At 43.9% G+C, this 24,536-nt stretch overlaps 1 protein-coding gene across 8 annotated transcripts in view; it reads left to right on the top strand.

Annotated features, from left to right (window-relative positions):
• CHD5 (chromodomain helicase DNA binding protein 5) overlaps positions 1–24,536 on the top strand; it is a 231,290-nt gene that overhangs the window by 126,390 nt on the left and 80,364 nt on the right. For all 8 annotated transcript variants that reach the window (XR_012227155.1, XM_073561775.1, XM_073561774.1 and 5 more), the window contains exons 9-14: positions 5,804–6,028; positions 6,757–6,957; positions 8,647–8,858; positions 20,887–21,018; positions 21,906–22,011; positions 22,090–22,281. Coding sequence is in view for 7 of the 8 variants with exons in the window: in XM_073561775.1 (XP_073417876.1) it covers positions 5,804–6,028; positions 6,757–6,957; positions 8,647–8,858; positions 20,887–21,018; positions 21,906–22,011; positions 22,090–22,281 (1,068 nt within the window). In the remaining variant the exon portion in view is untranslated. The remainder of the gene's footprint in view (positions 1–5,803; positions 6,029–6,756; positions 6,958–8,646; positions 8,859–20,886; positions 21,019–21,905; positions 22,012–22,089; positions 22,282–24,536) is intronic.

The following is a 24,536-nucleotide window of genomic DNA, read 5'->3' on the forward strand; positions in this document are numbered from 1 at the left end:
ACTCCATCATTATCTTAAGACATTTTGAACATTCTGTTTTGATATTTTATTGAAAAAAAAAAAGAGATGAAGGAAAATGATATTTAAGAGTGAGCGATTCATTGTCACTTCTCGTCTGTCTCCCGCTGAGCGCTGAAATAAGATGAATATTGATGATGGAGTTTATTTTGGTAGGTCCCAGGTGAATTCAGTGTATAGAGAGGTTGTGTATGTTTTGGTTCCTGGAACATGTTGTATCTATAACAATCTTACATGGTATCAGACACATAAAAGCCTAGTAGCAAATCCCTAAAATCCATCATCGTCTCATCATCACACAGGGGTTGTCACCCAGTTTTTCTGGACTCGCTTGTCATATCTGTGATACATCGCTTGCCCTCAACACACACCTAGACTACGAAATCTACCATCATTCCTACACAAAACATGGAGTCCAAGTCCACCAATATGTAATAAGATCACAACAAGTTTACTTTATCAATACAAGGCATAAATAATAGATATAATAAAAAATAATAAAAGCCAAAAGAAAAAAAGGCTCAGGTGTTTAGGACAGCAGATCATCAGTAATATACCAGGGTGGGATAATAGTGGGCCCCTGTATCAACATGTAATCATGATTGTCATTATATAAATGCATAAAGTGTGTGGCGGAGTCAGCTTTTGCTGAGTCGATTTCTAGAGTGCACCCCACCCGCCTAGTGCGAGCTGACCTTGTGAGAAACCACCCCCTATAAAGGGAGTGTCAGGGACAAGACCAGGGGGTGAGCCACCACGACTGCTGGAACCAGACGGCCGGCTCAAGGAAGACACGGGTGTCTGGCAACACGGAACGTGCAGGGTACAAGACGTAGCAAAGCGTGGTCACAGGGTTTCTTCAATAAAGCGTGGTCTCAGTGTTTAATCAAGAACAAGATATAATTACAAGGACAAAGTGAAACATAGCAAGGTGCATGTGTTTGCACACCAAGGTCCAAGGTATGATACTTGCTAGGTGGCACGCCAGGGTTGCGGCAAGGGCTAGATGGCATTGGACTCCTGACATCAGGCTGCGGACATCAGCTCCGGACATCAGGCCGCAGTCATCAAACTCCGGACCTCTGGCAGCGATCGGCAGACTCTGGGCATCTGGCAGGCAAGCCAGGGTTCAGGCAAGGTGACACGCCAAGGTCCAAGGCAGGGTTCCAGGCAGGATGCGTGCTAGGAGACACACCAGGGTCCATGGCAGGGTTCAAGGCAGGGTTCGTGCGAGGGGCACACCAGGGTCCAAATCGGGGTGCAAGGCAGGGCGTGTGCTAGGAGGCACGCCAGGGTTCAGGCTAGGGCCTGTGTGTGCTAGAGGGCACTCCAGGGTAGAGGCTAGGGCCTGTGTGTGCTAGAGGTCATGCTAGGGTTCAGGCTAGGGCCTGTGTGTGCTAGGGGGCATGCTAGGTTTCAGGCTAGGGCCTGTGCATGCTAGCGGGCACGCCAGGGTACAGGCTAGGCCTGTGCGTGCTAGAGGGCACACCAGGGTACAGGCTAGGGCCTGTGCGTGCTAGAGGCACGTCAGACAGGGCCGGCGTCACCACCTGGCGTACCCGGACAAGTGCTGGGGCCCTGGCAAGATGGGGTGGCCCACTCGGCCCCTGAACAAGGTTTTTTTTTTATTTATAAGTCCGGGGTTGGTCCCCCACCCTTCGCCCTCCGCCCTCCGCAAAACATCTTACTCACCACTATCTTTTTTCCTGTAATAGCGTGCGGTTCACATTTTACAGCTCATTAAGGTCATGAATATGGACACCACCCCACTTCCATAGGTGTGGCGCCCATATTCATGACCTTAATGGGCGGTACCACATGACCGTGCGCTCTCACAGGAAAAAGTTACCAGCGCCTGGACTCAGGTGAGCGGCGTTGAGAATGAGTGGCAGCGGGGCCAGGGGGTGAATGAGCCGGGGGGGGCCCGGGGGGAATGAGCCCAGCCCCCGGGGGAGATGAGAGTGAGCCGGGCGGGAAATGAGCCCAGCGGGGGAGATGAGAGTGAGCTGGGGGGAAATGAGCCCAGCGGGGGAGATAAGAGTGAGCGTGGGGGTAAATGATCCCAGCGGGGGAGATGAGAGTGAGCTGGGGGGAGAATGAGTCCAGCGGGGTAGATGAGAGTGAGCCGGGGGGGGAAATGAGCCCAGCGGGGAAGATGAGAGTGAGAGGGGGGAAATGAGCCCAGTGGAGATGAGAATGAGCCCAGCGGCAGAGATGAGCCCATTATTCTCTATGGGGCATTATATGGGGCCCATTCTATATGTATGGAGCATTAATATGGGGCCCATTGTCCTATTTGGAGCTTTATGTGGGGCCCATTATCCAGTATGGAGCATTATATGGGGCCCATTATCCTTTATGGAGCAATATAGGGGGCCCATTGTCCTGTTTGGAGCATTATATGGGGCCCATTATCCAGTATGGAGCATTATATGGGGTCCATTATCCTGTTTGGAGCATTACATGGTGTCCATTATTCTGTATGGCATATTATATGGGGCCAATTCTGTATGGAGCAATGTATGGGGCCTATTCTGTATTAAGTATTATAAGTTGTCCATTATTCGGTATGGAGCATTATATGGGGCCCATTATTCTGTATGGATCATTATATGGGGGCTCATTATTCTGTATGAAGCAATATTTGGGGCTCATTATATTGTATGGTGCATTATGCATTGTATGAGGCCCATTATTCTGTATGAGGCAATATTTGGGGCTCATTATTCTATATGGAGCATTACATGAGGCTCAGAATTCTGTATGAAGCAATATACTGTATGGAAGACTATGTGATGCCCAGAATACTGTATGGAGTTCTATACTGTCCGGTCTTAAATGAAAACTTTTGAATCCCCACTAGGGCACGCACTGTGCTCTGCAAGGATTTGCTGGTTTCTGAGCTATTGTAGAATTTACAATAGAGATCACTCATGTAATGTAAGAAGTAAGTGATATCTTTGGCATTGTACTATACCTATATTTCTTTGCCGTATCTGTGCATCATGAATTGTGGTACATGTTACAGGGGCCCACTGAGACATTTTCGCCCGGGCCCCACAAAGACCTGGAGCCGGCCCTGACGTCAGGGTTCATGGCAGGACCTGCGCGTGCTTTAGAGAGCAACCGGGGCGGTATGCCAAAGAGCAGGCTAAGGCCTGCGCATGCCAAGAGGGCACGCAATGCACAGTGCAGAGACAGTGTGCGTGCAAGGAAGCACAGAGCACGGCTGGGGCACTGGCTAGCTGATTGGGCTGAGGCTCAGACAGGCGGACAAGACTGAGGCAAGCACGGCTGAGGCACAACAGGCAGACACAGCTAAGTCACTGGCCGACGAGCGCGTCTGAGGCACAAACAGGTGGATGAGGGAAGGCTAGGCACGTGCAAAGGGCATGCGAAGAAACAAGGCAAGGTTAGGCAAAGTACAGAACAAGGAGCGGAACGTAGGCAGAAGCACAGAGCCGGGTACAAGAAAGAGAAGCGGAGCGTATGCTAGAGCCCAGAGCCGGGTCAGAGACATAGAGCAGAGTACAGACAGGTAGCGGAACGTATGCTGAGGCACAGAGCCGGGTACAAGGGAAAAGCGGAGCGTATGCCAGAGCACAGAGCCGAGTATATGGCAAAGCAGAGTATAAGACAAGACCTGTGCTAAAGGAGCATGGGAAGACAGAATACAAAGATAAGGCTTAAAGCAGAGTACATGGCCAAAGCGCGTACAGACCGCACGCCAAGGTACAGTACGGAAACAGGTTTGTGCAAGAGAGCACGATAGGGCAGAGCAAAGGAAGGAAGCAGAGCTTGTGCAAAAGGAGCACAATAAGACAGGATAGGAAAGCCAGGCAAAGCAAGATACAGGACACAAGACAAAGTACAAGACAACGGACGAGGTACAAGACAACAGACAAACACAGAACACCAGACGAAGTACAAGCATACAGTGTGTGCGAAGAAGCACAACAGGGCAGAGTGCAGGGGCACAGAATATGGGGAGCGACCAAGCAGGACCAAACAGCCTAGCAGGGAAGCAACACGATACTCAGGCCCCGACCATAGGAAGGGGCGGTCTGATATAGGGCATTAGCACCGGAACTTACGGGTCAGCACCAGGGGAGAACTTCCGGGTCGAGTCCTCCAGGATCATAGAGAGGATCACATGGTCGGGTCCTCCAGGACCATACAGAGAAACACATGGTAGGGTCCTCCAGGACCATAGAGAGGATTGCTGGATTTGGTCCTCCAGGACCATAGAGAGGACCACAGCAGGCAGAGCAGAGACGGGCACGCACACAGTAACGGCATGCAGCCATGAGGTAAGGTGCGCGTGCACACTGCTCCAGGGGTCCTGCAGCATAACAGACATGACGGGTATGACAGTTAGGGGCGCGTGCAGACTGCTCGAGGGGTCATGCAGCATAACAGACATGACGAGCATGACAAAGTGCTTCGTGCAGTCTCAGCATCGATGAGAGGACAACCAATGTAGTGCAATCCATGTATAATGAGTGTGCACACAACGTGCACAAATGTCACCTCTGTTGTTCATAATAACAGTGTAAGAATATAACCAGACAGTAATGGTCCATGACTAGAGGGAAGGCATACGTCTATACAAGTTACTACAATCCACTAGCCGAACAGTAATAGCTTTCATCATATGTATAAGACCCACTTACCCATAATACCACCTGTTTGATGAGCTGTACCTGCAGCCCCAACGCATGTTTCGTTTGAGCATCCTTTGGGGTCTGTGTATGCCTTCCGTCTAGTTATGGACCATTATTGTCTTTTTTTATCTTATTACATATTGGTGGACATGGACTCCATGTTTTGTGTAGCAATAATGTGTACTGGGAGTGTCTGTATTGATTGTATTCTATGGCCATTTTTATAGGAGTTTGGCCATATTGATACTATATGCAGGATGACACTGGTTCAGTTGATATTGATTCTATGAAATCTACCATCCAGGAATTTATGGAAGCTGAAAAGGCTATCCCAGAAACAGAGCTAAAAAATCAGCGGTCAGATTTAATTTTTATTAAGACTTCTTAATTGAATAAAGCCAATAAATATAGTAATCTAACTTATACAATTTTCCATGTGACTAACTGTAACAGTTTGCCACATTCTTCAAGATCTGTACTTGCTGTCAGCTAATCGAAACTTTCATTGTTAATTTCCTGTGGGTTCAAAGCTGTCCTCAAAAATCGTGAATGAGCATTCGTTAGCACGCTTTTTGGCCGGTTATCGACTTGCATGAACATGCGGGCGATCATCCGAGGAACTAGCAAAATGCTCATTCGTTGGGTGATTGGATCGTTCATGCGAGAATTAAAATCATTTTTCTCGACAACACATCGTCCTACGTAAACAGGAGATGTGCTGCTGATAACGATGATATCCTACTCGCACACAATTCTGGTCGGCCTGTCCAATCAGGCTACTAAATGGCCAGTGATCTGCTTGTATGTAGCCAATTAAAGATTGTTTAACGGTGGCAGTCACTTCTTCTAATTGTAAGAATAAATATTCTGCCACGTGTATCTTCAGCTTTCATAATCCCATGTCTAATATAATGTATGTAAACTATATGCTAAAACAAAATGAAAGGGTTCCAGCATTTTTGCAAAAGTGGAAATGGGGTACAACTTTGAAATGGGATGCGTCTTACTGTCACTAAGTTTGGTGGGTAACCGGTTTCACTTTTTCGATTGGTGCACCACTTATCTACTAAGGGTAGATCATGGAGAACTTAATAAAAGTAACACTGGCTCTGTATCTCTAGGAGAAAGAGGGCATCCAGTGGGAGCCAAAGGAGGAAGAGGAGGAGGAAGAGGATGTTGGAGAGGAAGATGATGAAGAAGATGACCATATGGAATTTTGCCGTGTCTGTAAAGATGGAGGGGAGCTCCTGTGTTGTGACACTTGCCCTTCCTCCTACCATTTGCACTGTCTTAACCCACCTTTGCCTGAAATACCAAATGGGGAATGGTTATGCCCACGCTGCACTGTAAGTGGCATTATGCCGCCCACAGATTCACCCTCGGTAGATGGAAATGATTACACTTTGAGATGAGCATTGATCCACCTGATTCGCTATTCGCTGATTTGCCAGCCTTATCCCGCACTATCTCTGTCTTACATTTTTAGCTCATCTGTTCCATCATATTCTAGAGCCTCCTCAAAGAGTTACAGTGCTGTCTGTAGAAATGGATCAATATCTGTCTTATAGCTCATGGCTCCTGCCATGAATTATTCATAAAGGCATTTTCACTATTCAATTCCAACTCTGTATAATCTACAACAGCTACAAACAACATGGATCTATATTTTATATTTATATCTATATTTTATTGTTTTATTATCTAATTTACTTGATGCATTTTTTCCTTATATATCTTTTTCCTGGGAGTCTAAGCTCTGATTTTTTGATACAGAGTTCAGAATTCCCTTCTCAGAGGTAAAGGATAAAATTCTGGTTGCTTTTTTCCACCACTAGAGGGAGCTTACTGCATATTTCTATGTTGCCAAGTTGTATAAACACTCTTGAGTTTCCCCTAGTGGTGGTGGAAAAGTTTGGTATGATGAAGGTATAGTTGACATTCTCTTTTTCTGGTGTTGGATAGGATAAGATGGGGTAGGTCATGAAGCAAAGAATTAGTTTCAGGATTGGTGGGCACTGTCTCATTTTTATGGACCCCTTTTTTAACCTCTAATATATACACAAATCTTTTACAGTGTCCGCCTTTAAAAGGCAAAGTTCAAAGAATTCTTCATTGGGTATGGAGAGAACCCCCTACACATGTATCAGGACCTCTTGGTGAGATTGATCCCATCATGCCCCCTCCGAAGCCCATGGAAGGCATTCCGGAACGTGAGTTTTTTGTCAAGTGGGCAGGACTCTCCTATTGGCACTGCTCATGGGTGAAAGAATTACAGGTGAGAAATTAATTGTGGAATAATACAAAAAATACAAGGACATTTAATCTGTAATTTTCAAACAGTTTTATGCCAAAATTCTGGTGAAAATCCTGTCTGATAAATCGGGGTCTTACTGTATTTGAAAGCCGAAGAACCTTAAATTATAAAATAAGGAAATATAAACTCAGGGTAAAATTGATACGTTTTGTGAGAACGGATTAGTGGATGGATCATGTTAGGCGTCGGGTTTCTGAAGTCTGCTCTGCAGGAATCCAGAGCCTCACTTTCTGCGGTCTCCTGCTGTCTATCTACTGCAGAGGAGATTACTTTGCAGCAGACTGCTCCAGAGACTAAGTCCCTCTGTGCTCCTACTGGGCATGCTCACGAGACGATCTCCCATTGGAGATCGGGAGTCATATGCTCAGGTCCTGTTTCTGATCTCATTGGTCCATCTCGGAGATCTGGAAGGTCCCGCACGGCTATAAAAAGCGCGCATGACCATTCGGGCATGCGCTAGTATAGGCTATACTTGCTAGATGTGTGAATGGTGACGGATGTATGATTCTGGTGACTGACTCATTTGAAACCCCTTCCCTCTGATATTACGCATGTGGATAGGAAATTAGTTCAGCAGTCAGTGGCAAGCCTTACTCCACTGTGCACACCGCACCTCTACACTAGCGTCCGACATTTCACTTGCTTTCTAGCTTTGTCGTCGAGCGGCAGTGTTCTACGCCACTCTGCAGTAGCAGGACTTCTTGACGCTCGCAGTAGCGACCCCGCACACACGGTAGGTCTAGACGGACGCAGCTCCTCTGTCTTAGGTCCTGCTCCTGTGACCAGATACCGTGTGTGCATTCACCTGAGGACAGGCTCAGCGTTTTTGTATGTTTATGTTGCGGCGCCACTGTGTGTGTGAACAGAGCCCGGTCTGCGCACTTCGGGTGAAGTTGAACCCGTGCGCATTATACCGCTATATTGCTCAGCTCTCATTACCTAGCAGCGGTGTAACACCTACTGCACGGTGGACCCCGAGCGGCGAACGCACTTTATTATTTATTTTTATTTAGTGCGTTCCGCCGTTCCTAACAGATCATGATGCAGAAATTTAATAAACTCTCAACGAGACAATCCTTGTATTATGTTCCACCTTCTCTAGCCATGTGACTCAGTTCTGTACCTCTAGAAGGGTTGTCCACTACTCGTCCAAGGTTTGTGTCAAGGAAGTGTGAGAACGTAGGCCCAATAGATAACGCTGATTGGCTACAGGGCTCACGTGACATAATATTGTCAGGGGAGCCATGGGAGATCCGGCACTGTCAACGCTGGAATGGCACTGGTGCCGGAGGTGAGTATCGATTATTTTTATTTTACACGTGGGAATATGGTATTTAAGAGTAATGGACAACCTCTTTAGTTTGGAAGAGAGTATTCCCATCTTGTGCATTTATTGCATATCCACCTGATATGTAATACTTGTCTGATCATTGCGGGTCATACTTACGGAACTTACACATATCTGCTCTTCTAGCTATGAACTAGTGAGCAAGTTATGCATACCACCAAGTTGGTGGGCCGTCCATCTATCAGACATTTATGGTATATCTTAAAGTGTGAATACTTCTTAACTCACATATAATAGGGTGAACTGTTAAAAAAAAGCTTGTCCTAAGCTCTGGAGATTAAATAACTTTGCCTATTTATCAGCTTGAACTTTACCACACTGTAATGTTCCGGAATTACCAAAGAAAGAATGATATGGATGACCCGCCACCATTTGATTATGGATCGGGGGAGGAGGAAAGCAAGAGTGAGAAACGGAAAACGAAGGACCCTCATTATGCAAAAATGGAGGAGAAATACTATCGTTATGGTATAAAACCAGAGTGGATGATGATACACCGGATAATGAACCACAGGTAGGAGACAACTCTGTGCACCATCCGATCTCGTGTAGAAACAATTGTCATACATAAATAAGAAAATATGTCAAAGTTGTTGAGCAAAAATGAATATGATCACATTTTTGTAATTTATTTATAATCTAGATATAGTCTGTATAAAACGCTAAATAACTATATCTTATACTGATCCAAAATCTACTGGCTAACACGGTACAAAGATATACATCTTTCCTGTATTATACTGATCCAGCGTTACAACTTGCATTATACTCCAGAGCTGCATTCATAATTCTGTTGATTGTCACTGGAAACAGTCAATAGGTTTGTCAATGGATGCACAACTTCCAGATTAGCCGCGCTCTTACAAATATTAGCTTTTCCTACGTTATGTTACTGATGCAAGTGTTGACCCTTTAAACCTCTCTGCAAGTTATAGAAAAGTTGACATACTGTATATAATTTGAGAATAGAGTTTGTTTGAGCTCTTATTTTTTATTGGGCTTTAGGTTGTATACTGTCCCTTTAAGGGAGTTTCTTAAAGTGCACATATGGAGTTAGTCTGGAAAGTTAAAGTGGAACTGGACTTTCAACATACTTTACATAAATTAATAGTATAGGCAAATATAAGAAACTTTGTAATATATTTTATCAGTGAATTCTGATTCCTATTCCTTCCCCACTTATCACTTTTTTCCCTCCCCCCAAAACCTAAACATGTCACCCACTGTGAAAGCCAAGACCAATCGCCAGCTCACACTGATCTCATGTTACAGAGTCCATTAGACTCAATGGAGAGGGAATTGGGAGGAGCAGAGAGAGGAAACAGGCAGAGGGAGGCCCAAAAAGATTGTGCTGAGGTTTCTAAGGCCGGTTTCACATTAGCGCATTTTCAGCGCGCGCACGGCCGGGGGTAGCTCCGCCCCCGAGCCGGCTCTCTGCCCGGCGTGCCCGCCCCTTGCTTGTAGCGCCGCCTACTAGCGGACAGCGGCACCTGCGATCGGCGCACCCTATCTTTAGCATAGGGTGCGCAGGCCGTGCGCTAGTTGCGCTTTGACCTGTGCTGCGCACTTTTGACGGTGCGCCGTGCGCGCCAAAATCAAACTTTTCGGATTTTGGCGCGCACGGCGCACCGTCAAAAGTGCGCAGCACAGGTCAAAGCGCAACTAGCGCACGGCCTGCGCACGATCTGCGCACCCTATGCTAAAGATAGGGTGCGCCGATCGCAGGCGCCGCTGTCCGCTAGTAGGCGGCGCTACAAGCAAGGGGCGGGCACGCCGGGCAGAGAGCCGGCTCGGGGGCGGAGCTACCCCCGGCCGTGCGCGCGCTGAAAATGCGCTAATGTGAAACCGGCCTAACAAGTTTTTTTTACCTCAGTGCTGAATTAACATACACACAGCTCAGTACTTCTGTATATTGTCCTCTGTGGCCCTTGCTGTTTTTTATCTGTGTGCTAAAACAGGAAATAAGAACAGCAGTCAATCCTTATGTGCTGTGCTAAGTATGGGAGATATCATTCGTTAGTCTCTTCCCACCAGCTCAGAGTGGATTGCCAACTAAGAGACAAAGCCTGGAAAGTGGAAAAGCAGGGAAAAATGCAGGATGCAAGTCATATATTGGCCATAAATAGTGTTATTCCTTATATACACACACATGACAGCTTATTCTGAAAAGTTACTTGAAAGTGCAGTTACCCTTTAAGGAATAAAAAAATGATTTCTGTTATACATTATTAATGACCACAAAGCTGAATTTGACCTTGACAGCAAAATGCTGCTCATAAAAGATCTTTATGGTCGGTAGATTTACAGATGGGGAGACGCAATAAAGACATCACTTTTAAATGTGACAGTAGAAAACACCGTCGGTTACTTGGTGTTCTATGAGGAACTATGCAGTCTGAATCTTAAGGCCGAATGTATTTATCCCTAAAAGTTAATTTCCTTGTCCTCTCTACATCACGAGCGCAGTAAGTGTCACTTGTCCTCAGTCATCTTGAAGGTACGAGGAGAATAGTAATTGTGTATATACCGTACTTGTAAGACATGGAGTCCCTCCATTCTGTTGTCTACGACCGTCTTTTATCTGCCTCTGTGTCCCCTCTTTGCTCTTTGTGAGATGAGATCAGTGGCACATAGGGTCAGATAACAGGATATTAATCAGGTTGTTGCCCATTTACAATCAGCCATAAGGTAGATTTACTTTTATCCAATTTTTACGAAACTCCAATTGAAAAATGTTAAAAGTCATAATCCGAAAAGTTGTCTCAGCTTCGGAACCCTAGAAAGACAGGAGGCGATTATCTATAAGTGTCTGATTCAGCTGCTAATTTCTCATTGAGATGATGCTGGGAGTTCCCACTGGGAGAGGGTGGAAGAGCTGCCGATTTCTGAATCTTGTCACAGAACTGTTTACTGGACCAGATGTACCATTGAATTTTTGGTGAAAACATGGGGTAGAAATAACACAAGAGTGGACTGCTATCAATTGGGACGGACTGATTAAAATACATTACAGTCATGGGCTTACGTAGAAATCATTCGGACTCCATAGCAAAAGTTATAATTGGGCTCCCCTTGCAAAAAAAAAAAATTCAGCGGGGTCACGGCACATACGCGTAATCACAGGGAATACCTCCCACTTTTATAAACAAAGAAAGAGATATGTATTGCTGGCTGAACTCAGAAATGGTGCCCCTATTGAAGCCCCTTTGTGTTCTCATTCACTACCAGACCCCTGCCATGGTCTCCGTAGATTATGATGCACCAAATAATGCTTTTCTCACATGCGGTGTTACACCCCAACAGTGAGCTCCCTGACACAATTTGCCCCCACAGTATCCCCCTCAAGTACAGTATGATTACCCCAGAGTGACCCCAGTAAAGTAAGATGCCCCTAATTCAGTATAATGTCCCTATAGTTTCTCCACACAGTATAATGACCCCCACAGTGAGCCCTCTCTTCAGAGTGTGACCTCAGCCACCCCTGACACATAATATTATCCATCCAAGTCCCCACACACTGAATGATGCCCCTACACATAGTTTTATGACCCTTATTCACAGCATGATGCCTCCTATACAAAGTATAATGGTCCCACAGCTCCCCTATACACGGTACATTGGCCCCCCTAAACATAGTATGATGCCCTCCTATATACAGTATGATGGCCCTACAGCTCTTCTACACACTGTATGATGGCCCCTACAGCTCCCTATACACAGTATGATGGCCAACTATATACATTATGATGACTCCCATATTCACAATATAATGGCTCCACAACTCCTCTGTATACTGTATGATGCCCTTACAGCCCCCAACTCCTGTATACATAGTATGATTACCACTACAGCTCCCCTATACATAGTGTGATGATCCCATAGCTCCCTTATACACAGTATGATGCCCCCATACACAGTATGAGTCTCCCTATACAGTTTGATGGCCCTCAGCTTTCCTATACACAGTATAATAACGCCTTATATACAGTATGGTGCCCCAATATATACAGAATGATCCCATCCTACACACAATATGATGACCTCTACATCTTCCCTTGCCACAGTATGATGCCCCCATATACGCAGTATGATGGACTCCTCTATACAGGCCCCCACAGCTCCCCTGTGCACAGTATAACGGGCCACTTATAATGCCTCAAGCATCAGTTAAATGGTGGATCAGTGAGCCCATGTACCTCCACCATTGTATGTAATGGTACCTACATCCTGAGGATGCAGATACTGTTGAAATCCAAATGTTGGGCGATGGGGGAATCAGCGCTACACCTGAATCACGGTTCCATAGTGGGCACATGGGCTGCCAATATGGGTGGTATGCCACGGATTACTGTCTTTGGCGGTCGTCAGTGGTCTTCCCTGATCCCCTCCAATGGTACAATTAAGACCCATTTAGAAAACCTGACAATCAGGTACCAAGCATTCATAGTATTATCGTCTTGTCTGAACAGGCTGGCAATTACCCAATGAATGACCAGTATGCTGGTTTGTTGAATGCAGTCATTTTTAAGCTGGCTTAAAGATCATCTTTCTCGTCAGCACATCGTCCTGTGTATACAGGTGATGTGCTGTCGACTAATGATTGTTCTATAGAATTCTGCTTGACCTGCCTAGACAAGGCATTAAACGACTGCCGATCAGTTTGCATTTAACCAGTTGGTGGTAATTTAACTGCTTCAATTGGTAGGAGAAGGTTAGTTAATAGTTAATATGGCCATGTTTTCATTGTTGCTTTGGTTCTGAGTCTTATCCCCACAGCAGTAGACTGCGTCTGATTGTCCGCCTCCAGTAGGCGTATATGACCCCCCAAAAATGCACGACAGAGCACATGTTAACTCTGTCGGCATCATTATAGTCCATGACCGTGCCGGTGCATACCCTCGAATCCATTTTGTGGGGGGGTTCAGACATAAGTCCAATGGGACCACTGAACATGGGACAAAGCGCAGTGTGGAGGCACCCTTAGCTTAATTTTTATCCCCGATTGGTCACTGTTATCGCTGGATGACCGACCACTGCTCTATTATTTCTCTGCAGGAGAAAGCTTAGTGCAGTGCTCACAGTCCCATAGGGAATTAATGGGGCGGAGGTCGAGCATGTGTACTGTCCTCCATTCCTACCGGGATAAACGGGCCCTGTTGGTGCGGGTCCCGGCGGTCGGACCCCCACTGATCGGTAAGTTATTATCTGGATAGGTGATACCTGTACCACCCCTTTAATGTTCCTCCAGATAACCTCACCATCTGATGACATCAATACAAGGAGCATGTCATCTATTTTTATTGTTTGGTCTACTCGTGCACTTACTGTAATTAGTTTTCCTTTTTCTGTGCTGTATTCATATTACACCATATCCGAGTTCCCGTTGCACATTTATGTCTTCCATGAAATATATCCTATTGACTTTTTTCTGCCTTTGGAGCGATTATCTTCACGCACTGATTACAGGCCAATTAATTACATAATTCGCAACTGAGAACATTGGAGAGTGGAAAAGTAAAAAATAATACTAATAATCCCCTTGCTCGATTATTTTTGTTGTGTATTCCACGAATTATGCACCTCGGGACTTTATATTTGAGATCATTGTCATGGAAACACACATTGCCAGCAAATTGATGTTGTGACTACTCAGAGTTAGATTGAAAGAAGAGATATATATATATATATACGGTATATATATATTTTTTTCTTTTAAGCACTGTAATTGTAATGATATTAAACATGTGATTAAAATCCGAGAAGTGAGACAGTAATTAAGAGCTCATGATACTTCAATTCAGTCCGCATGAGCTATTCCACCATCTCATCATTAAATATAGTATCACAGCTGGCTTCAATCCTAACGGGATTATTAGTAGCTTTCAAAGTGTAGGCGCCAAACTTGAACCTCAGCTGGTTTAGAGAAAACGGCAGTCACCCCCTTCAACACATTCTTCCAGGTCCGTTACATGTTGGGAAGTCTCTGTTCTCATTTGTCATAGAACAAAATTCACCTTTCAGTTTCTGAGTCTATCATACATATTTTTTTCCTTCTTGGCTTCCCTATGAGGAGTTTCCAGATTTAGTTGCCTAGTGCTATGTGAATAAATGTCCTAGGAGACAGGAATACAGTACTATCTGTGCCTAGATCGTTTTCAGAGAGACGGCGGTGTCTGAACCAACATTTTTTAAGAAAAGGCAGAATTTCAGTAGTTTTGGTGCTTGTATGGTCAACAGATAAATACAGGGACACAGTACTATCTGTGCCTACATTATTTACAAGGAGACATTTGGAGACAGTACTATCTGAGCATATATCATTCTGATGGTATTGCATATGTACCTAGATCATTTAGAGAAAAACAGGAAAATGGTGCTCTGTGCCTACATAAGTTACAGTGAGAGACAAGGTTGATGTAACTGTGCCTATTACATTTACAGTGAGAGTCAAGGAGGTGATACTATATGTGTCTTCAGCATTTAAAGTGAGATAAAATGTTGATGGTACTGTATGTACATGCATAATTTACAATGAGAGACACGGTTGATGAAATGTCTGCCTCCATCATTTACAGTGAGAGACAAGGTTGAAGGTACTGTCTGTGCCTCCATCATTTATACTGAAAGAAGGTTGATGGTACTGTCTATGCCTCCATCATTTACAGTGAGAGACAGGGTTGGAGGTACTGTCTGTGCTTGTATTATTTGCAGTGAGAGACAAGGTTGAAGGTACTGTCTGTGCCTCCATCATTTACAGTGGGAGACAAGGTTGAAAGTACTGTCTGTGTTTGTATTATTTGCAATGAGAGACAAGGTTGAAGGTACTATCTGTGCCTCCATCATTTACAGTGAGAGACAGGATTGGAGGTACTGTCTGTGCTTCCATCATTTACACTGAGAGACAGGGTTGGAGGTACTGTCTGTGCCTCCATCATTTACACTGAGAGAAGGTTGAATGTACTGTCTGTGCTTGTATTATTTGCAGTGAGAGACAAGGTTGAAGGTACTGTCTGTGCCTCCATCATTTACAGTGAGAGACAAGGTTGAAAGTACTGTCTGTGTTTGTATTATTTGCAATGAGAGACAAGGTTGAAGGTATTGTCTGTGCCTCCATCATTTACAGTGAGAGACAGGGTTGGAGGTACTGTCTGTGCTTGTATTATCTGCAGTGAGAGACAAGGTTGAAGGTACTGTCTGTGCCTCCATCATTTACAGTGAGAGACAAGGTTGAAGGTACTGTCTGTGCCTCCATTATTTACAGTGAGAGACAGGGTTCGAGGTACTGTCTGTGCCTCCATCATTTCCACTGAGAGACAGGGTTGGAGGTACTGTCTGTGCCTCCATCATTTACACTGAGAGAAGGTTGAATGTACTGTCTGTGCTTGTATTATTTGCAGTGAGAGACAAGGTTGAAGGTACTGTCTGTGCCTCCATCATTTACAGTGAGAGACAAGGTTGAAAGTACTGTCTGTGTTTGTATTATTTTCAATGAGAGACAAGGTTGAAGGTACTGTCTGTGCCTCCATCATTTACAGTGAGAGACAGGATTGGAGGTACTGTCTGTGCTTCCATCATTTACACTGAGAGACAGGATTGGAGGTACTGTCTGTGCCTCCATCATTTACACTGAGAGAAGGTTGAATGTACTGTCTGTGCTTGTATTATTTGCAGTGAGAGACAAGGTTGAAGGTACTGTCTGTGCCTCCATCATTTACAGTGAGAGACAAGGTTGAAAGTACTGTCTGTGCTTGTATTATTTGCAATGAGAGACAAGGTTGAAGGTACTGTCTGTGCCTCCATCATTTACAGTGAGAGACAAGGTTGAAGGTACTGTCTGTGCTTGTGTTATTTGCAATGAGAGACAAGGTTGTATGTAGAGTTTGTATGTTCTCCCCGTGTTTGCGTGGGTTTCCTCCGGGTACTCCGGTTTCCTCCCACACTTTAAAGACATACTGATAGGGAATTTAGATTGTGAGCCTCATCGGGGACAGTGATGATAATGTGTGCAAACTGTGAAGCGCTGCGGAATATGTTAGCGCTATATAAAAATAAAGATTATTTATTTATTTATTATAAGGTTGAAGGTACTGTCTGTGCCTCCATCATTTACAGTGAGAGACAAGGTTGAAGGTACTGTCTGTGCCTCCATCATTTACAGTGAGAGACAAGGTTGAAGGTACTGTCTGTGCCTCCATCATTTACAGTGAGAGACAAGGTTGAAGGTAGTGTCTGTGTCTCCATCATTTACAGTGAGAGACAAGGTTGAAAGTACTGTCTGTGCTTGTATTATTTGCAATGAGAGACAAGGTTGAAGGTACTGTCTGTGCCTCCATCATTTATAGTGAGAGACAAGGTTGAAGGTACTGTCTGTGCCTCCATCATTTACAGTGAGAGACAAGGTTGAAAGTACTGTCTGTGCTTGTATTATTTGCAATGAGAGACAAGGTTGAAGGTACTGTCTGTGCCTCCATCATTTACAGTGAGAGACAAGGTTGAAGGTACTGTCTGTGCTTGTATTATTTGCAATGAGAGACAAGGTTGAAGGTACTGTCTGTGCCTCCATCATTTACAGTGAGAGACAAGGTTGAAGGTACTGTCTGTGCCTCCATCATTTACAGTGAGAGACAAGGTTGAAAGTACTGTATGTGCTTGTATTATTTGCAATGAGAGACAAGGTTGAAGGTACTGTCTGTGCCACCATCATTTACAGTGAGAGACAAGGTTGAAGGTACTGTCTGTGCCACCATCATTTACAGTGAGAGACAAGGTTGAAGGTACTGTCTGTGCCTCCATCATTTACAGTGAGAGACAAGGTTGAAGGTAGTGTCTGTGTCTCCATCATTTACAGTGAGAGACAAGGTTGAAGGTACTGTCTGTGCCTCCATCATTTACAGTGAGAGACAGGATTGGAGGTACTGTCTGTGCCTCCATCATTGACACTGAGAGAAGGTTGATGGTACTATCTGTGCCTCCATCATTGACACTGAGAGAAGGTTGATGGTACTGTCTGTGCTTGTATTATTTGCAGTGAGAGCCAAGTTGAAGGTAGTGTCTGTGTCTCCATCATTTACAGTGAGAGACAAGGTTGAAAGTACTTTCTGTGCTTGTATTATTTGCAATGAGAGACAAGGTTGAAGGTACTGTCTGTGCCTCCATCATTTACAGTGAGAGACAAGGTTGACGGTATTGTCTGTGCCTCCATCATTTACAGTAAGTGACAAGGTTGAAGGTACTGTCTGTGCCTCCATCATTTACAGTGAGAGACAGGGTTGGAGGTACTGTCTGTGCCTCCATCATTTACACTGAGAGAAGGTTGATGGTACTGTCTGTGCTTGTATTATTTGCAATGAGAGACAAGGTTGAAGGTACTGTCTGTGTCTCCATCATTTTTAATGAGAGACTAGGTTGATGGTACTCTCTGTGCATACAACATTACAAATAGAGGGAAGGAGGAAGTACCTTCAGGGTCTACGTCCATTAGAGAGAGACAAGGATATAGTACTGTCTGTGTCTACATCACTTTATAGGCAACATGGTGTACTGAGAGTGACATTCATATTACACTGACACATATGGTGGTCACTTTGCTTTCACGTGGGCTTTTCACTAGGCTTATAAAAATCTAATAATGCATGTACATGGGTAGTAAGTGGAGTATAAAATAGAGAAAATAGGGAACAATCAATTGCCTTAATGCGCAGGCTTATTAAAGGGAACCTGTCACATTGTACATGCAGTTGGATCTATGGACAGCATGGTACAGAGAAGGAGAAGCTGAGAGGAATGATATATGGGTTTATGGGAAATGATTCAGTGTAACGTGTATTTTATTGATTGCAATCCCTGGTGTTTGTATGTATGAGTCCAGTGGGCGGGCCTACTAGTGATTAACAGCTATGTCTGCCTACACAGTCATACAGGGAAGACTATCAATCACTGAGTAGTACCACCCACTGGACTCATGGACTACAAACACCAGTTGGTTAATAAAATGAATGGTATTCTGAATCTTTTCCCACAAACATGTCTATTACTCTGCTCAGCTCCTCCTGCTCTATAACCTCCGCCTGTATATCACATACTATTTTCAACATGACAAGTTCCCTTTAAAACTAAGAACTAATAACTTGCTGTTCCTGTACCTGCAGCTATTGTCAAAATAGACATAATATTTCCCAGATTACTCCTATATATTGCTCCCATGCGTCTGAAATGTAAAGGCCTGTAGCGTGATGTGACCTCACACCGTAAAATCCAACATATATTTTCACGCTGGTCCCAGATAAGGTCACCTTTAATGGGATGCTGCGTACACTTGTTCTGTTAAACACGGCGTGAAGGCGGCACGGGACATATATAAAAGGGTAGAGTGGGTAATGACTGGCTGTTTGTAGCCAGTCTGGTTGGATTGACACATGTCACATGTTTATTACAATCAGTGGACTCTTTAGCACATTTGTTTTTTCTCTGATTTACCCAGTGGTCCAAGAGTTCCCCACGCAAAGTATGAGACCTTAGAGATCAATTATAAAAAAAAGTCTCCCTGGAGGACCCAGTGCCTCTGTACCTACATTGATTTCAATTGCAGTGGTGTAATACTTTGTTTATCCTGCAGAGGCACTTCAGAGAAATGTTACACTCACTGCCATTCACTCCTACCAATAACAGATAACTGCTGGAGGACTCTTCAGTGGGGCATTGTGTGATTAGCTTATTACATGGGGACCTTACATAGTGGACAACCCCTTTATTGCAAAACAATACTTGTTTTAGTGCAGTTGTCCTTTTATTTTTTAAAGGGGGTTGTATCACGATGGCATCCCTTGTCCATATGTCTTATTAGAGCTTATGGACATCACAGGGGGGGAGTCCTCAACTTAAAGAGAACCTCTCATCAAGATTTTATACCCCAAACTAGTGGTATACAGTATATGTAATGGTGCTTTCATGCTGAGTAAATCCTTACTTGTTTTTGTTGAAATATTTTTGGCAGTTTTTAAGAAATTTGTAGTTGAAATTATATGCTAGTGAACTGCAAGTGCAGTGGGTGGGACAATGCACTTGCAGCTCTCTTATCCTCTATCCCTTTTCCTTGCTTTCCGCCTCACTCCTGTCTCTGACTGATGAGAGATCACTGAAACATGAGTGACCTACAGACAGGAGAATAGGGAGATCGGGAAATAGGGAGAGAGGGCAGGAGAGCTGGAAGTGCATTGTCCCACCCACTGCACTTGCAGCTCTTTAGCATACAAGTTCATCTAATGCTTTCTACAAGAAAGGTAAGGATTTACTCAGCATTAATTAATCTACTTTACGTACTTGCTACCAGTTTGGGGAATACAATCCTGATGAAAAGTTCTCTTTAAGACCCTCTTCTATTACCCATGAGGAAGAGCAACTTTGTAAAACAGCCTCAATGCAGTACTGGGATTTCTCCTGCAAAATCAGCTATCTTTTGAGGAGCGAGTAGCCCACATTCTGATCAGTCAATCCATTAAAAGGGGTTGTCCACCCTATGCGCACAATTTTTTTTTGTGCAAATACATGTGATTGGGGCTAACAATTAATCTTATAATTGAGTTTTAGATTTTACCCCATTTGCCGTTTGCAGGCTTTGTTTCCCTGCACATTTAACTTTGATGAGATCATAAATCAGCTGAGAGGAGCAAAAAAAAAAGACAAGACTAAAAAATGTTACAAACCTCCTGTCGGAATGAGCTCACTGATGGATTCTCAGTTAACTCAATATGCAGCCAGTGTAGACAGTGGAACACAAAGGCTATAGAAGACCAATTGGGTACAGTTATTTTTTTAATATAACACAGTTGCAAAAATGATTTTTAGCCCCAATCACATGCACTTAAGGAAATGAAGAATTAATAGCATTTTCTTTTTTTTTTTTTTTCCTCCTATTTGTCGCTGTTTTAATATGAATAATATAGTAGAATGTGAATATTTATTACAGAGATGAAATAATAACCAGTTTCGGCATAAAGCGTACACGGTGAGACGTTCCAGATTAGCGTTTCGTTCCTGGATTTACTATACACAGACTTTGTATTACCCCTCTGGGGCCCTTGACTCATTTCTGCAGATTTTGTTCTACATTTTAGGCATTTTTCCCTTCTTCTTTTACCATAAACCTTTTTTCTTCTGCCTATGCCGCCGTTAATTTAATGACTATATAAAAATCAATCTTGCGACAGCGCAAATCTGCTCGCGTGAATGCAAGTTCTCCATAGTGCAGGTTACATGGGATCAATGGAACCAGATACAGGGGGCATATTATTGATGCAACCTGGGAAACGAGAGGTAATGGGGGCCACTGCTACCTCCAAAGCTGGTGGAATTTGGCATTATGATGAGCTTTTGGGTTGCAAAGGTCCCGTATACAGTTTTTGGACAAGGATCTTTTTTATTGGTGTCCGCCAGATGCATGTGTCTGATAAGTCAGTATGTGGAGGTAGAAGCCATGAATGTTCTATAGATTGTATATGACGCCCTGCAATGATAGTTATTGTGTGCGTATATGTCGCTTGCAGCTTTGATAAGAAGGGAGACGTCCATTATCTGATTAAGTGGAAGGACCTGCCCTATGACCAGTGCACATGGGAAATCGACGACATTGACATTCCCGAATATGAAGCTCTGAAACAAGCATTCTGGGATCACAGGTATCAGTGTAACAGAAGAAGTCCTTGAGATGTCATCAGACCAGGACTGCTTAGTGGAGAGCCATAGATAGACTTTCCAAGTCCAAAGATGGCTAAATCTATATAGGTCCTTTGGAGGCCCATGTCTAAGCGATGAGCTTGTCTTCTCGTCTACACTGGAGTCATGAAACAGTCGTTGCGTTGAGTAGTAAAGATTATTTGAACCCTCAAAATGTTCCTCCAAGAAGCCAAAGAATATGGCAGTTCCAGACCCAACTAAGACCCATGTGATACATCATAACTCTTCCTTCTGAGGTTCTTTTCCCCTTTAGATATTTTGGAAGTGTCCTCCTTAGCCTAAAGGGGTATTGCCATCTTTTACATTTATGGCAAATCCACAGGTATTTGATATGGGAATAGGAATTACGCCCACCTCTCCACTGACAGCAGCGTGAGTCATGGGTCCTGATCTTGAGATGGATCCCATAGGTAGGATCCACGTCTACTGTATGTGTATGATATACCATTAATGTATGGGATGGGAGTACTGCTGTAAATAAATCAAATGAAAAAATCTTGACAGTCAAAAATTGTATAGTCTTAGGGTTATAAATATTATTTGGGAAGTCTGCAGTCACCACTAGGGGGAGCTCAGTATGTGAACATTATACAGTTAGCGCCCTCTATTGGAGTTTTCATAAAACGGAGATTTAAAGACACACTAAAAATTACAGTAGCATTTAATGGAGGATATTCCTTTTCTCGAAAATCTTTGCAGCAGCTGTAACTTCATGCAAGGCTTTTACTAATAAAGGAACTTGCTTTGTGTACAGTTTCGATGATGTTCACCTATCTAGTCCCATGTAATTATGACTTTTAATCGCTCCATGTTGTATGATCCTTTGCAGAGAGTTGATGCTGGGAGAAGATTCCAGAACTCCTAGTCAATTTAAGAAAAGCAGGAAATCAAAGGAAGAAGTTTCGGAAAAGCCTCCTTTAGCCCCAATAGTTGATGTAATTGCAAGATAATCCATTGAGCGCAGTCTCTTCTCATTATCCGACTTTCACAGGTCTTGTGTTTTCTTCTTGCAGCCGACGGTTAAATTCGATAAGCAGCCATGGTACATCAACGCCACCGGTGGTACGTTACACCCGTATCAGTTGGAGGGATTGAACTGGCTGAGGTTCTCGTGGACGCAGGGCACAGACACCATCCTGGCAGACGAGATGGGTCTTGGAAAGACTGTCCAAACGATTGTGTTCCTGTACTCCTTATACAAAGAGGTACGCTTTTTATCTAAAGCATGGAAATCATGTTGACAGCTTGAGAATCTGGATGTCTTTTAGCATCATTCTCTGCAGTTTCCACTCTTCCAGCCATGTGATGGAGAACCTCAGAGACAATAAGAAGGTGGGATTGTCCAGCGATAACTTACTGATCGGTGGGTATCTGACCGCTGAGACCCGCATCAATTGCTAGAATGGGGAATGTTTATCTCCATTACAAAATGGACCAGCAGGTTAGAAGCCCGACCGCCACATTCATTTTCTATGGGGCTGCCATAAAAATCGAGAGCACAGCTGAGCAACCTGATAGGAAATGAATGGCATTCTGTTGATCAGTGCAGGTCCCCACCCACTAACACATTATCGCCAATCCCATAGATGTGTAACAAGTTACAACTTATTGTTACCGGACAACCCCTTTAATGATGGGGATTGACACATAAACAGCTATACGGCATAACGCTTCTTATGTATTGGCAGTATGAACTGAGCTTAAAGAGCCCTTGTCTGCTATTCTGAAATTTCTGAATTAGTAAGTACAGTTGTGGCCAAAAGTATTGACACCCCTGCAATTCTGTCAGATAATACTCAGTTTCTTCCTGAAAATGATTGCAATCACAAATTCTTTGGTATTATTATCTTCATTTAATTTGTCTTAAATGAAAAAACACAAAAGAGAATGAAGCAAAAAGCAAAACATTGATCATTTCACACAAAACTCCAGAAAAATGGGCCAGACAAAAGTATTGGCACCCTCAGCCTAATACTTGGTTACACAACCTTTAGCCAAAATAACTGCGACCAACCGCTTCCGGTAACCATCAATGAGTTTCTTACAATGCTCTGCTGGAATTTTAGACCATTCTTCTTTGGCAAACTGCTCCAGGTCCCTGATATTTGAAGGGTGCCTTCTCCAAACTGCCATTTTTAGATCTCTCCACAGGTGTTCTATGGGATTCAGGTCTGGACTCATTGCTGGCCACCTTAGATGTCTCCAGTGCTTTCTCTCAAACCATTTTCTAGTGCTTTTTGAAGTGTGTTTTGGGTCATTGTCCTGCTGGAAGACCCATGACCTCTGAGGGAGACCCAGCTTTCTCACACTGGGCCCTACATTATGCTGCAAAATTTGTTGGTAGTCTTCAGACTTCATAATGCCATGCACATGGTCAAGCAGTCCAGTGCCAGAGGCAGCAAAGCAACCCCAAAACATCAGGGAACCTCCGCCATGTTTGACTGTAGGGACTGTGTTCTTTTCTTTGAATGCCTCTTTTTTCTCCTGTAAACTCTATGTTGATGCCTTTGCCCAAAAAGCTCTACTTTTGTCTCATCTGACCAGAGAACATTCTTCCAAAACGTTTTAGGCTTTTTCAGGTAAGTTTTGGCAAACTCCAGCCTGGCTTTTTTACGTCTCGGGGTAAGAAGTGGGGTCTTCCTGGGTCTCCTACCATACAGTCCCTTTTCATTCAGACACCGACGGATAGTACGGGTTGACACTGTTGTACCCTCGGACAGCAGGGCAGCTTGAACTTGTTTGGATGTCAGTCGAGGTTCTTTATCCAACATCCGCACAATCTTGCGTTGAAATCTCTTGTCAATTTTTCTTTTCCGTCCACATCTAGGGAGGTTAGCCACAGTGCCATGGGCTTTAAACTTCTTGATGACAATGCGCACGGTAGACACAGGAACATTCAGGTCTTTGGAGATGGACTTGTAGCCTTGAGATTGCTCATGCTTCCTCACAATTTGGTTTCTCAAGTCCTCAGACAGTTCTTTGGTCTTCTTTCTTTTCTCCATGCTCAATGTGGTACACACAAGGACGCAGGACAGAGGTTGAGTCAACTTTAATCCATGTCAACTGGCTGCAAGTGTGATTTAGTTATTGCCAACACCTGTTAGGTGCCACAGGTAAGTTACAGGTGCTGTTAATTACACAAATTAGAGAAGCATCACATGATTTTTCGAACAGTGCCAATACTTTTGTCCACCCTCTTTTTTATGTTTGGTGTGGAATTATATCCAATTTGGCTTTAGGACAATTCTTTTTGTGTTTTTTCATTTAAGACAAATTAAATGGCGATAATAATACCAAAGAATTTGTGTTTGCAATCAATTTCAGGAAGAAACTGAGTATTATCTGACAGAATTGCAGGGGTGTCAATACTTTTGGCCACAACTGTACTTGCATTCTTCATTAAAAAAAAATACCAATACTAGGACACCTTTTCTTTCTTCTCTACATTGTGCCGTTCTCC

The sequence above is a fragment of the Dendrobates tinctorius genome, unplaced genomic scaffold (genome assembly GCF_039654945.1).
Source record: "Dendrobates tinctorius isolate UK_male_01 unplaced genomic scaffold, ASM3965494v1 ptg000326l, whole genome shotgun sequence".
NCBI classification, from domain to species: domain Eukaryota; kingdom Metazoa; phylum Chordata; class Amphibia; order Anura; family Dendrobatidae; genus Dendrobates; species Dendrobates tinctorius.